General features: G+C 41.4%; 1 protein-coding gene across 5 annotated transcripts; it reads right to left on the bottom strand.

The window, feature by feature from the left end:
• Positions 1-18: 18 nt before the first annotated feature.
• Positions 19-14,145, bottom strand: LOC128453486 (matrix remodeling-associated protein 8). Of its 5 annotated transcripts, XM_053436411.1 has the most exons (14): positions 13,489-14,144; positions 13,177-13,396; positions 10,213-10,291; positions 9,258-9,284; positions 8,829-9,134; positions 8,152-8,253; positions 7,917-8,050; positions 7,258-7,437; positions 5,181-5,322; positions 2,038-2,196; positions 1,931-1,955; positions 1,759-1,844; positions 848-919; positions 19-758 (listed from the first exon to the last, which is right to left on the bottom strand). In XM_053436411.1, the coding sequence occupies exons 2-14, from the start codon at positions 13,177-13,179 to the stop codon at positions 736-738; spliced, it is 1,338 nt and encodes a 445-aa protein (XP_053292386.1). In that variant the 5' UTR covers positions 13,180-13,396; positions 13,489-14,144; the 3' UTR covers positions 19-735. The 5 variants fall into 5 exon arrangements, with proteins under 5 accessions (XP_053292386.1, XP_053292409.1, XP_053292394.1 ...); XM_053436434.1 differs by lacking the exons at positions 13,177-13,396; positions 13,489-14,144 and adding an exon at positions 10,380-10,572; XM_053436419.1 differs by lacking the exon at positions 9,258-9,284 and having other exon boundaries at positions 13,177-14,145.
• Between the last annotated feature and the right edge of the window lie 430 nt (positions 14,146-14,575).

Consider the following 14,575-nt stretch of genomic DNA (forward strand, 5'->3'; position numbering starts at 1 on the left):
AGCCGTTGGAACATCGTCTATGAAGCAATGACCAATCATTTATTTCTCCTCCACATTCAGTTCACAAGTAATTACTTTACTATTGAAGTCATTTGAATACAAACAGAGTGGGTATCAAGTTAGTGTAAGAACCCATCTCAGCTGGACGTCAAACACATTTTAATACATGTTTAAAAACACGGTCAAAGCAAAACATTTATACATACATTGTTTCTTTGGTCATTTAGTCTCCATCTAATCAAACACACTGACATCAAAACGTCAGTGGTGCTTCAGTCCAGTCAGTTCAACCAAGAGAAGAACAATGGAAAAATAAATCACCAGTACGATTTCTTTTAAAACTTGAGGCATAACGATTCATGCTGTAATAACTGATAATTCATGTCGATCACGTCTTCATTCAATATATGTACACCTCTCTCAGTCAAAGATAAACCTCCCCTGTGGGTGGTGCTCTTGTGCCAGGCACAGTTGTTGCACTCTTTCTCACCCAAGTCGTTTTAGTTTGACAATAAAATACAATAAAAGAAAACAAAATCTTTTGTTGTAAATGTGTCACCATCATTTTGACGAGTTAAAAACATTTTTTTTCTTTTCCAGTTTTCTGCAGTTTTGGTGGCACAGATTTTTTTCTTTCCGTGACCCTCCTGCCAGGACGGGCGGGCAGTGTGTTGTGTTTGGAACGCAGCCTCTGGACCAGCCAGCGACTCCTCTCTCACTTTTTCTGTCTTTCTCTCACTTAGAAAATTTCTGCATCTCTGCGAGAAGAGGAAAAGACAAACGGAGGTTACTGAGGATTCACTTGTGATGTGACGTCATTTGTGATCAGCCCACATACGCTCTTTACCTTTATCAAGATCAATGACCTTAGGCTGAGTGTTCACATGGACCTTCTCTCTCAGCAGGTTGTTCTTGTACTCTAAAAATCACACAGGAGAAAAAACACACACAGTCAAGATAACAGCCCTCGTGTATTCACTACACACTCCTCTCAGGGGCGTTGCAATAGAGTAGGCAAAGCAGGCAGTTCTCTGGGGCCCCAAAATGAGAGAGGGCCCTCAGGAAGGACTGATTACGTAATTTCACAGCAAAGACAATGTTGTTAAAGTCCCCTTAGATTCTATGATTGTCTATATGCTTAATAGACTTCAGGCACCAAGGTCAGAAACGCCCTAATGAGGCAGCATTACGTCAAGTTTGCCTTGAAGACAAAATGTTTAAATAGCGTTTTAAGACGGGAACTCTGGAATGTGTCTGGTCTTTCTCCAGAGTTACCCTTTCATATGAAAACCACAGCAGGAGATTCTCCAGTCAGACGCTTTCACAACATTGGGAAAATCTGCGAAACAATCAAGTGAGGGGCGGCTTGGCATGGATGTTTTTTTATTTTGCGTCTGTCACACGCTCAAAACGTCATGAACGCAACCACTCGCTCGCTGAGAATCCTTCAGAGAATCTCCTGCTGTGTTCTCATTTGGGCTCATTCAGACATTATGGTGCTGGGGCAGGAGAAGCTCTGGATAAATTCAGGAGATTATCTGGATTTCATTGCATGTCTGAAAGCCACTTGTGTGTGTGTGTGTGTGTGTGTGTGTGTGTGATGTGCCTGAGATGATGGTGGAGGTTTGCACTACTTTGCTAGTATTTATATTTATGCACAGTTTGCAGTTTGTCTGAACACTGGAATGATCTAGTTTTGAATCGTGCATGTCTTAGGTAGCTGAAGGGCATCTGACTGCATTCTTTCTTCTAACTCACCAAATCCTCTCTCTTCATCGTTGCTCACAGTGACTTCAGTGACGTCCATCTCAAACTCATCAGGGCTGGTCTGACTCCTGCTGGACCTTTCACAGTGAGAAGGAGACATGTGAGTGTGTGTTTAAGAGTAAGACAGTGATTGTGTGTGTGTCTTTGTGTTGGCAGCACTCACCTCATAGATGCCTGCGGGTTAAACTCTGAAAACAAAGAAATTTGATAAGGTGAGACTTAGATGAGGAATTCAGTGTCAATAAGCCATAATCCAGCTGCAGCTCGGACCTTTCATCCTACGTCTGCGTGTGATGAGGATGATGATGAGGATGATGAACGCCAGGAGCAGGAGAGAGGTGAGGACGTATCCCAGCGGCAGGAGGAAGTGATGTCTCTGGTCGGCCACGATGACGTTGATGACTCGCGTTGATTCAGCCTTGGTCGAGTCTGAGTCGCACAGAGATCACAACAGTCAGCATTTTCATTTCCTTTATTCTTCATTTTTCAAACCCTTGAGTCATCGCAAGGTTTGTGAGAGTATTAAACAAAACCAGACACACACACAAAAATCGACCCAGCTCTCTGAGGCTTTGTAGATTTAGAATACTCTAACTCAGCATCAGTTAGAGCAGTGCTTGTACATTTTATCTTGTACATGGACTCAATTCTTTATTTGTTTTGATAAAGTAGTTTTGACAAATAATAATGAAAAATTGCAAAATATTCCTGCTACCTAGAGGAAGCTTCCACTTGAAGCTTAATGTAAGTTTAATCAGGAAGACTTCCTATATGTCTCATTGTCTTGTTGATGGATATATCTTTTATTTTCATCCTGTGCATGAGGCTGTGAAATGTGTCTGCTGTTGCACATGCATTAGTGTGTGTGCTTGTGTGTTTGTGTGTTATGCTCAGTGGTGGGATATAACAAAGTACATTTACTAAGTTACTGTACTTATAAGTATATTTTTGTATCTGATTAATTTTCTGTACTTTCATTTTTACTCAGCTACATATATCAGCAAATATCGGCCCTTTTTTACTCCACTTTTTAAAATGCATTGTGTTTCATGATCACATATTTTGTAATACTTTTTAAAAGTATTCAATAACGAGATGGGAACCGATCCTTTGATCCAATCAGAGTGGAGAGGTAACATTAGAGCCCGCCTCCTCCAATGAGGACAAAGTGCACCTGCAGCAGCAGAGACGTCATCACCAACACTCATTGCTTTAGTAGACAGTAAGGACTAGGACACACTTCGCTACCTTTGACTCTTTAAATATATAACTTTTACTCAAATACAATAGTAAGTAGTACTTTTACTTTACCTTATTAAACATTCGTCTATCTATATATAGTTATTTATACTTGACTTAAGTCAAATGTTTGAGTAATTCCTTCACCATTGGTGACGCCATATATCCTCTAACACCTCTCACACTGTTTCATGTTGTTTTTTCTACGTGATGAAATTTCTTCAGTATTAGAAAAATACTGAACACATTTGCAGTGCAGGGGTGAAATAATTAGCCCGTCTGGTTTTAGGTGATGTGTGCAGTTCTGCTGAGATCTGAGAGGCAGAGGAGAGAGAGGGAGGAAGGGAAAGCCTGGTTTCATTTTGCATCATTAAAAAAATAAAAAATAAATGTGAAAGGCAAGGAGCAGCTGCGGACCTCAGACTCAAACATATTTGAGCCAAAATGAGATCCAGACAGAAAGTCATGCCGTGATTTACTTTTCCTGGCAGAGAAACACAGAGAAGTGAGCGGAGGAAGAGGAGCGAGGGAAGGACCGAGCAGGGGTGGAACGCGAGGAGGAGAGCGGAGGGAGAGGATGGCGACGCTGAGATGATTCCTCAGAGGCCTGCAGAAACAAAAGGAGGCTAGAAAAGCTTTCTCCGTCTTGCACTCAAACTGCCTTCATGTTCACAGCTTCTCGTCTGTAGCAAACATGTAAACAACATGTTGATGAACATTCCAACTGCACTTATCCTTTTATTTAGTTTCAAGACATTTCCTCCTGATTCATGGCCTCATGGGAATATATATGTTTGTGTTTGGACGTGCCACCCACGTCCTCCCCTCTGCCCGAGCTACACTGAAAAATAACTAATAGGGGGAAGGAGGGAGGGAGGGGTGACCTACATCTCTTCATCCTCATCAGGCATGCTTCCTTTTGTTGTGCATAAACTATCCCGAAAGGCTTCTCCGTCGTCAGGGGGGAAAGTCACAAAAAAAACAAAAAAAAGTGATGGAAAAGAGCGAGAGCGATGAAAGTGATGAAAATAAACAAACCCGAGCATGTGGGATTTTTCAAAAGGAAGGAAAACAGAAAGAAGAAGGGAAAAAATGGTGGGTTGGGTCTGAGAAACGGGTGCAGGATGTCAGGAGGTTGCAGACGGTCAGAGAGGACAACACAAGGAGAGGGGGTTTCTTTAATGTCTGAGAAACTGTTCAAACTCACTCCTGCACCGGTGGTAAATCTATTCTATCTAATCGCATCTAGTTTCTCCACTAACTAAGTTCCCATGGTGCAATCCTACTGTTTATTACAGCTCAGTGAGTGAAGGATTAATCGTGGGCTTGGAGCTGGACTCTGCTCCAAAGGCTGTATCCGCGAGATTCCACTGACATGAGATCGTTTTTCTTGCCACGGTCTCGCACACACACACACACACACACAGGCTCAGTCGTAGGCATTTTCTCCTTTCTCCTCTCTCCTTTCTAAACCTCTCTCAATGTTTTTCCCACATTGATACGACTGCCATTATCGGCTTTGCTTCCCAGTTGCCGACTGGAAACACAGACACATAGCTGACCTGCCAACATACCAACCAATCCGTCCGTCTCTCTCTCTCTCTCTCTCTCTCTCTCTCTCTCTCTCTCTCTCTCTCTCTCTCTCTGGCTTTTATTTTTTTTATATGTTTTCATGCAGGTCAAAGTGCTCACGAACGTGAACTAAACTTAAGCAAGAGAAAGTTGAAAACTGCAGACCCTTATACAGGAAGCAATACAAACAACAGTGCATAGAAAGATGAAATGGAGGAAAGGTTTAGGATGAAAAGAAGGTGGAAGTCGATGAGTGGGTGAGGTTTGGATGACTGGGTCAAGAGGGAGTGTGTGTGGTTTCAGGGCTCTGGCATGAGACAAGCTGACAGAGCAAGAAAAACATCTTGCATGAAACTAACAGAGAAAAATTCAGAAATAAGGGTTTTTCTTCTCTGCTCCCCTCATCTCCTTTTCCTCTGTGGCTATTTGGAGAGTCTGAGGGACCGAGACCCGACCGAGTGAGGAAGAATGAGGGCAAAACAAAATGTTGCAGAAGGGACGGGTGAAGGAAAGAACAGATGTGTGTTTTTTTTTCTGATAGCTCAAATCCACTCCTCTACGGTGCTCTTCAGGAATAGGGATTTTGTTTGTGTGTGTGTTACCTTTGTCCACAGCAGGCAGTGCTATGGCTGGCCGGGTGGTCTGAATCACCGGTGGCTCCACTGTGACCTGGAACTCTCTTCTCTCGTGTAGACCACAGTAATGATGGTGGAGGTGGCAGGAATACCTCCCCTGATCTGTGGGCTGTGACATGAAAGCAGATGAATGTTCATTGTGCTGTTTGTAAATAATGGTCACTAGGGTGAATTTGGGGACTGTGGGACACCTAAGCTCCAGTCTGTTATTTCATGTTAGGACAAAATCTAGTCAACAGGACTTTGACTATAGGTTTAGCAGGGACTGAAATCACATGACTTCATGGGGTTGATGCGAGGCAAGTGTCAATCAGAGGCTCAATGACATAAGATTCTGACAAGATTGAGTGAAATCTGTCAATTTTCCTGATTGTTATCAAATTATTTTTGTGATGTATTCAAGCAACAAAATCTTCATTGAGTTGTTTAAAATTAGTTTTAGTTTCTAGTTTTTTCAAACATTTAGCTGTGTCACCATAATCCAATATGATTGATAATGATCTCGGACAGTCATTAAAATTCTCTAAAAGGGTGATATAAGCATTTAGGGACTTGCTGAAGTAAGAAAAATAAACTAAAGAGATGTAGCATATGACTGCTGTTGTCAGTTAATGGTAAATAAAGGCAGATTGTCAGGTTAGCTAACTAGCACATAATTATATAGCTCTCTAGAACAGAGATGATTCAAAAAGCACAGACGAGTCTGTCCTGGGGTCTGGTCCAAACAATGCAATTAAGCTCAATTACAGAGCTTTTATTTTTGAAAGGTTTTGAACTTGGGTCTGAAGATTGTGTTGCCTGCCTCTGAAATAGAAGAGGCAATGTATGAAAAACAACAGCAGTTCAGTAAATCATGCAAACTTATAAAGTAATACAAAAAATTATAAAAAAAATTATGAAAGACATTTAGAATTTTCATCACAGATACATCAGGTAGGATGAACGCAAAGTTTTCTAACTCTGCGCTGTAGATTGTTTATGAAAAGCTCTGAGTTTATTGGAGGCCTGGTATATTTTAATTATATAATTCTGAGCTCTGGAGCATTACCACAGTTCAAGAAAACAATCTATTCCAAACAGGCACTGCACTAATAATAAAAGATAAACATGGACATAATGTTTTTTTAATTGCATGGGGGCAAACGAGGTAAAGTCGAGCCATTGGGTGAGATGAGCCACCCCCTGCATCCAGGTAACCTTAATCAAAAGTGTCCATGTGACCACAAAGGAAATGCAATTCACATTAATCTAAACTCCATCCGGTACTCAAGAACATGGAGACACTGCTATCTCAACCAAAGTAGACAAAAACAGTTTTTTATTATTATGTCAAGTAAATTCAATATGTTACTCAAGTTTATCATTCTTGTATCTTAATTAAAGTAGATAAGTTTGGGACATCATTACAGTTTAATGAAGTCCATTGTCTATAGTGCTTTTTCTCTAAGGGGAAGCTGGAGCCAATCCAAGTTTACATTGGGCGAGACACTGGGTACATCCTGGACAGGATGTCAAACTGTCATAACTGTCCCTCTTTTGAAAACTTGAGAAACCATCCAATAAAACGTATTGGACGTACTGGCCCCATTCCACAGTGTGGTCGCTAAAAAGCCCCAGAGCCTCCTGAGCCTGTGTTCAACTTAAATGTTGATTTACGAGCTCTATCAAAGAACAAAATAACAAAGCTCATTTAATTCCCTCAAATGTGACTGTAATTGTCTGTATTTATTATCACAACAATGGCACTGACTGGTAGGCAGGTCCTATATTGTTTGTTTAAAAAATATATGCATGTGTTAGCTCAATTTACTGTGGCTGCCAACCTCATCTCCCAACAGAGCAACAAAGTTTGACTCAACAACAGAAACATTACTAATGAAAGTTCCATGTGTCCTGGACAACACAGCATACCACATATACAACACACACACACTTTTTAAACATTGCATCAAGTGAACTGTATTTCCTGTATATGTGTGTCCTTCAACTTCCAGGCTCCTGCTGGGTTTTCTGTTCCTCTGTGTGGTTCAACACTCCAACTCACCTTTAGGTCAGATATGGTCAGTGAGAAGTCTCCATCTGAGAAGGCCTGGTTGCTGATGTTCATCTTTCTCTGGAGGAACAGCGGCCCATAGCTGCGCTGCTCTCCAGAGGCGTACAGGTCCACCAGGCGGTCAGCACGGTCTTGGTGGATCCCTGGTGACTGGCGATCCCAGTGAACCACCTGGAAACCACCAGAGCAGGGAAGACATTTCTCAGTTGATATATCACGTCATCTCTGCTCAGGTTAACGTCTATAATAAAGGTAAATGTAAACTGACTCTAATGCATTTGAGTCTGCACAGTAGAAAACAGGGGTTGGAGTCACAGCATTGTGGCCCTGCCGGTAGGCTTTCGACCAATCGTGAGTCAGTCTCAGCTGTCAATCAAGATGTTTCACCATGTTTTTAAAGAATCAAATAATTAACTAAACCAAACTTACTGAAAAATGACCACATCGGTAAAGAAAACTACCTAAACTGAGAGAAACTATCTTTGAGAAGTGGTCCATGTCCAATCGACTTACATGGAGGAGGCATAGTTTATGACCTATACAGTAGTCAGCTACCAGATGAACACTGACACTTTGGCTCCACTATTGGGGACTTGGCATTTCCTCCATCTTGACATAGACTGATCTGAGGAAAGAGGTTCATGCATCACCTGCTGGTCCCCCTCATCGTTGCTCCAGTCCGTCCACACATTGCGTCGGTTGATGCATGGCAGCGCCACCGTGGTCCCGAGCAGCACCACGAACACCGCCTTCTGTCCATCCCAGAAACGCTGCTCCTTACGGCCTACATGGTTAACGTTGCAAAAAAAAAAGGCCAAACTGACTCAGCTTCAGGGTTGCAGTATGTTGAAGATGCTGACAGATGGTGCATCGTGTGACACGTACGTGATTTGGTGACGTTGAGCTGGACTCTGACTGTCTCGTACAGGTGACAGTAGAGATGGTGGAGGTTACAGGAGTACAGGCCTCTGTCGTTCATCGTCACATCTGTCAGCACAGGCAGAAAGATTTAAAGGTAAAGATGATGTCACGTCAAATCATTGTCTTTTATACAGTTGAAAAAAAGACAAATCCTTCCCGTTCTTTGTGTTTTTTGCAGAAACGTTAAACTTTTGCGATGCTTAGAAATACATTGGTCCTAAGAGCTGCTTGTTTCGGGAGTTTCCCACAAGCACTTGAATGCATCAACAAAATATTTCAAACCAACAACACCAAATGTTCCCACCTCTGCTGACATCATAGATTTACTGTTTTTGTGAAATAAAAAAAGGCCGAACATCAGATGTAACCAATTAAATGAGTCTTGTCTAAATCCTTCATGAATCAACCAATGACAACCTTTAATTTGGGGGATTTTCTGTCTCAAACAAAAAATGTCTTTGTCTCAATGAAATGTGGCTTTCATGCTGGTATTTGCTGAAGTTATATTTCCTTGTGGGGTGCAAAACAAATGACCAGTCTTATTGTACTATTTGAAAAAAATCTCATCTGTGAGATCAGTGAAGAATCTCATTAACGTCACATTAAACCACAGCTGCAGACATGAAAGTCAGAGACAAGACCTTTGATGAGCAGGGAGAAGTTTCCGTCCTTGAAGGCCGTTGTTATGATGCCGACCCTGCCCAGGTTGTAGGAGTTGTAAATCCTCTGCTCCTCTGTAGAGAACATGTCCACCACCCTCTCCATGGCGTAGTCCGGTTGGGTCCGGTACAGGTCCCAGTGGACCACCCTCTGTCTGTCCATCACGCTGTCCCTGGTCCACACCATGCGGCCACTCACACACTGCAGCACCACGTTCGACCCGGCCGGGGCGCTCACGTTGTAACCAGCCACCACCACACTGCTGCTGCTGTCGGACTGAGCTGAGGCTGCAGGACGGAGAGGGGGAGAGGGGGAGAGGGGGAGGTCAAACACTGTACTCTGGTGATCCTTGAAGAGACATGCACAGAAATAAATCACAGCTGCACACAAACTCATAAAGAGGAACATACCTGCAAAGAAAAGGCAGGCCACAGAGACTGAAATAAAAACAAGAGAAGAAAAGGATTTAAAAAAAGGATACTTAGTTAGTAGATAACAGTTGCACACAGAAAGACATTGCATGTTGTGTGTTGTGTTATTCTTAAATAAAGGCTTTATAATTTCAGATTACACCACCATGCAAGTCAGTTCATACAATTATTCAAGATCAATAGATATTAAAAACAAAGAATTTGCTACAGCTATAAACATGTGCCGAATTGGAAACAGAAGTGTAAAGTATTGTCTTTTGACTCATAAATAGAAGTTAATGACGTTCTAACGCTGTCCTGATGCTTCACACTCTGACTCAGTAAAACTCATCCGACACATCATCGTGTGTCAGCGGTTTGCTGAGGTGGATGGATGCAAATCACATGGATTTGATATCAGAACTTATGAACAGATCCAGATGAATTAAAGGTGCCTCCACGTATCAGCAAATCAACTGAAGTGATCTCTAAGACTTTTCACACCAGCTCAACACTTCCAAAGTAGTGAGACACAGAAAATTCCAAGAAACCAAAGAAAAATAGCCCACTCATTAATATACCCACTCCCTGATGCAGAGGAGTGTGGCTTGGTTGCAGTATACTTTTTCATATATGCTGTTAAATTGTGACATATGTCTACCATTACACACTTTTATTCACGACTCAAGTGCTTTTGGCTATTTTATAAAGTCATATCCTCATTGAATTTTTTATACATATCTGCTTACTTTATTTGTAGTAATTTTCTCTTTCAACTTATTTAAAAATGTTCTTCTTTCACTTCTTTTGTTCTTCTCATTTTAATCTCTTTTATTTTGCATGAACAATTTTTAAACTGTGCTTTCTGATTTTAAACGGCTTTCTTTTAAATGTGTCTCTATGATGTTTTTGATGCCCCTGAACAGGGGAAATAATGCAACTCCAGTCTACTTACTGTGGATCAAGAGGAGCGCCTGAAATATGATGTCCTCCCTCTTCATGTTGACACGTTCAAATGCACGGACTCGTCCAGCCTGGAGTGTCAGAGTGCAGTAAGAAGATGTCAGACGTTTAACCTTTCACAACAAAAGCAGCAGCAGCAGCAGCAGCAGCAGCACTAACTTGCTTTACTCAGACTCCAGAGTGAGAAGAAAGGACATCAACACAGAACCTGAACAGGACCGAGCTGAGCTGGTCCCATCCGGGGGATTGAAACCTGACACCACCAACACCCCCTCCCCTCTCACAGAAGCACTAACTTCATATGGAAAGTGTTCAGCATCTCTAGAGACGCACGCCGACAACATTTCTGTCTCCTTTGTTTTGTCTTATTGAGTCACAAGTGAACTCTGTGGTTTTCAATTTTGTATGGAAAAATATACCAAACTGTATATTCCAGGAGGTTAGAGGGTTGGAGTTTCTGGATCTCTAACCAGCTTGTTAAACTGTCAAATTCACATAAGCAGCTACTGTATTACTGGAAAGGGATATTTACCAGTAATGCATTCATTCGTTTTTATTTATTTCAAACATGAAGGTAAAAAGAAGAAAATTATATAAACAGGTGAAAAAATTGAAACGGAAAAAAGTATTATTTACAGTGATGAGTAAATTAAAACCAAACACTTAATCTACATATTTGAAAATGAGTGCAAAGAATAAACTTATTTAATCTTACCCCTTCTCCTTGAGTCATTCATTAATAATGATCTTAACTAATTTTTAGCCAGCCTTGAACATTATTTGTGCTGTTGAAATTCCACAAAGTCTGTGAATTTAAATAATTTTGACTGTAAGAATAATGCCTTGGCGTGATCCAGGCGTTATGAATGATAGTAATTGAGTTATGGTAAGACTAGTCAACAGTATAGAACATGGAGTGATTTCTGATCTAGAACTTGCTTTGCTTAGTTTAATGCTTCTTGACAGCTTCGTTTGTATATGTTTAATGTTCGATTTCCAGCTAAATCTGTATTTCTAATTTCATCTCGTATGGCGTCACCTTGTGGAACAATATAGCTATTACAATAAATAGGAAGACTAAACTAGAGTGGTTTGAACAAAAAAAAATCTGTTGTTGATTTGATGGATAAACAATGTTTTAAACTGTGTGTTCTGATTTTAAACGGTTTTCTTTTAAATGTGTCTCTACGTCGTTTTTCATGCACCTGAACCGCACCACAGATCTTCCTCTATATGGAGTACCATACATGACTTAAGTAAAAATAAATAAATGTATAAATAAATAAATAAATAAATAAAAAAGGAAATTAATTAATTAATACATAAATAAATGAATAAATATGTTAATAACAAAAGAAATGTCAAAATAAATGTCTTAAATATATTTGCACATTTATTTATTCGCTGATACATTTCCTTTTCATTTGCAGTGTCCTTATGCTAATGAGAAAGGCGGGCCTAACCGTAGTCTCATGCAGGATTGGTCACAGGAGTGTAATGATCCAGCCCTACGTCTGCCTCTCAATGCTGACTGGTGTCCAGTAGGTGTTTGCAGCGTTGAGCCAGTTCACACTTAAAATGAACTAGTTCAAGTTTAGAGGTTAGTTAATGTTATTTTTTATTGGGATGATCTAGGTGTCAGTAGTCCTGACTGTGAGCGTCACGTCTCGTGTTGTACTGAGCACAAGGAGCGAGCCGAGAGAAGGAGGAAACAGAAACTCCAGCTCGGTACAAACCACCTGCAGCTTCTGCTCTGATCATGAAGCTGCTGATCTCTGAGCAGATGTGACCAGAGAAGCTCTGTGTTTCCACTGTTCTACAAAGTCACTGACCGGCTTCTTCACGGTGAAGAGCTCAAGTCTCAGTCTGTGCCCGTGTCTCTGAGCGAGTGTGTGGCGGAGCGCAGGGGCTGTGTGTGTGTGTAGCTCAGTTGAACAAACCTGCTCGAGACTGAGGTTAGGCCCGCCTTTCTCATTAGCATAAGGACACTGAAAATGAAAATGAAATATATCACGGAATAAATAAAGTTGGAATAAATGTGGAAATAAATAAATAAATATGGAAATAAGTTTAAGACATTGATTCATATAATTCTGCATTTATTTCCAAATTTATTTATTTATTTCCACATTTATTCCAACTTTTATTTTTCGATTTCAGTGTCCTAATGAGAAAGGAGGGCCTAACCTCAGTCTCGAGCAGGAATGGTCAACTGAGCTACACACACACACAGCCCCTGCGCTCCGCCACACACTCGCTCAGAGACACGGGCACAGACTGAGACTTGAGCTCTTCACCGTGAAGCAGCCGGTCAGTGACTTTGTAGAACAGTGGAAACACAGAGCCTCTCTGGTCACATCTGCTCAGAGATCAGCGGCTTCATGATCAGAGCAGAAGCTGCAGGTGGTTTGTACCGAGCTGGAGTTTCTGTTTCCTCCTTCTCCTCTCGGCTCGCTCCTTGTGCTCAGTAGACCACGTGACGCTCACAGTCAGGACTACTGACACCTAAATCATCCCAATAAAAAATAACCTGAACTAACCCTCTAAACTTGAACTAGTTCATTTTAAGTGTGAACTGGCTCAACGTTGCAAACAGCTACTGGACACCAGCATTGAGAGGCAGAAGTAGTAGGGCTGGATCATAACACTCCTGCGACCAATCCTGCATGAGACTGCGGTTAGGCCCGCCTTTCTCATTAGCATAAGGACACTGCAAATGAAAAGGAAATGTATCAATGTAGGGAATAAATAAATGTGCAAATATATTTAAGACATTTATTTTGGTATTAACATAATTATTTATTTATTTCTGTATTAATTAATTTATTTCCTTTTTTATTTATTTATTTATTTCTGTATTTATTTATACATTTATTTATTTTTACTTAAGTCATGTATGGTCCTTCCTGGTTCTCCCCGGCACTACGCTGCCGGTGCGAACAGCCAAAGTATTTACCATGGGCGAGGAAAGGAGGCGGAGCGCTTTTCACAGCGCTTCTACCTCCGGTGCGTCCCGGTGTTCCAGTTTAACTGGCGGGCATGGCTTCTGGCGACATTCCAGATGTTGAGGCTGTTTTTCAGAGCCGGTGGCAGATTCGTCATTTTCACAAAGCGCCTGTGTGTGAAGTGCGGTGATCTACTGAAGGTCTTGCTGAAATAAAAATCCTACAAAAACCCTTCACGAGTTCATGTGTCCGTGTCAGCATCACGTTGAGACCACAATAAGCATTTAAATGGTAAAAGAAAAAAATATATAGTAAAAAAAAACCTTGAACGGGATTCGAAACAACAAGCTGAAACACTATAAGCTTCTAGCCTGATGACGATCTCACTACACCACCGAGTCGTTGAAATTTGCATCGCGCATTAGATAAATGTGTCGTTCTTTGCTTTGTCAGCTGTATATCACCAGATGTGCTTTCAGGTAACGCCCATGTCATCTGGTGATAGTCCGAACACAGAATAAACGCTTTAAACATAATACCAGCCTTTACAAATTTGACGCTCCTCTTCATAGGAGACACAGGGAGCATTGAAGAACACACACGCGTCACCAGCTCCACTCGAAGTGCTTTTGTTTGTCGCTGGTGATCATTACAACGCGTACACACCAAACAACAGGTACATGTAAACATCCCTCACATCAACAAGGCGGAAGCTCGAGCGGTGTTTTCATGAGTTAAGTTGGTGAACGTGCTTCTAATGGACGTGTGGAGCTTCACGTGTCCTCCTGTCGCTGCTGGTTAAAGTCAGCGGACGGGATTTTAAAAGATGTTCTCGTTGTTGTCGATGATCAGGTTCTGCCATCGGAGAATGAAAACAACCCAACCGCTCATCACAGAACGGGTGTGTTGGTTTTTCGTAGTTTCTGTAATGCAAGTGTTGTTTATCTGTGTGAAATCAACAGATGATCTGTCCGAAGTGTGTCGAGTGTGTTGTGAACATGACACATGTGTTTATCTAATGCGCGATGCAAATTTCAACGACTCGGTGGCGTAGTGAGATCGTCATCAGGCTAGAAGCTTATAGTGTTTCAGCTTGTTGTTTCGAATCCCGTTCAAGGTTTTTTTTTACTATTTTTTTTTTTTTTTACCATTTAAATGCTTATTGTGGTCTCAACGTGCTGCTGACACGGACACATGAACTCGTGAAGGGTTTTTGTAGGATTTTTATTTCAGCAAGACCTTCAGTAGATCACCGCACTTCACACACAGGCGCTTTGTGAAAATGACGAATCTGCCACCGGCTCTGAAAAACAGCCTCAACATCTGGAATGTCGCCAGAAGCCATGCCCGCCAGTTAAACTGGAACACCGGGGTTAGAGGATATGGTGTGACGTTAATGTATTGTTTTAC

Source organism: Pleuronectes platessa, chromosome 2, assembly GCF_947347685.1.
Source record: "Pleuronectes platessa chromosome 2, fPlePla1.1, whole genome shotgun sequence".
In the NCBI taxonomy this organism is placed as follows: domain Eukaryota; kingdom Metazoa; phylum Chordata; class Actinopteri; order Pleuronectiformes; family Pleuronectidae; genus Pleuronectes; species Pleuronectes platessa.

Coding starts and splice junctions, on each gene's coding strand:
- LOC128453486 (XM_053436411.1), bottom strand. Junction 8,051..8,151: donor GCTCAACGTCACCAAATCAC/GTACGTGTCACA, acceptor TTAACCATGTAG/GCCGTAAGGAGCAGCGTTTC. Junction 759..847: donor GGTCATTGATCTTGATAAAG/GTAAAGAGCGTA, acceptor CTCTTCTCGCAG/AGATGCAGAAATTTTCTAAG.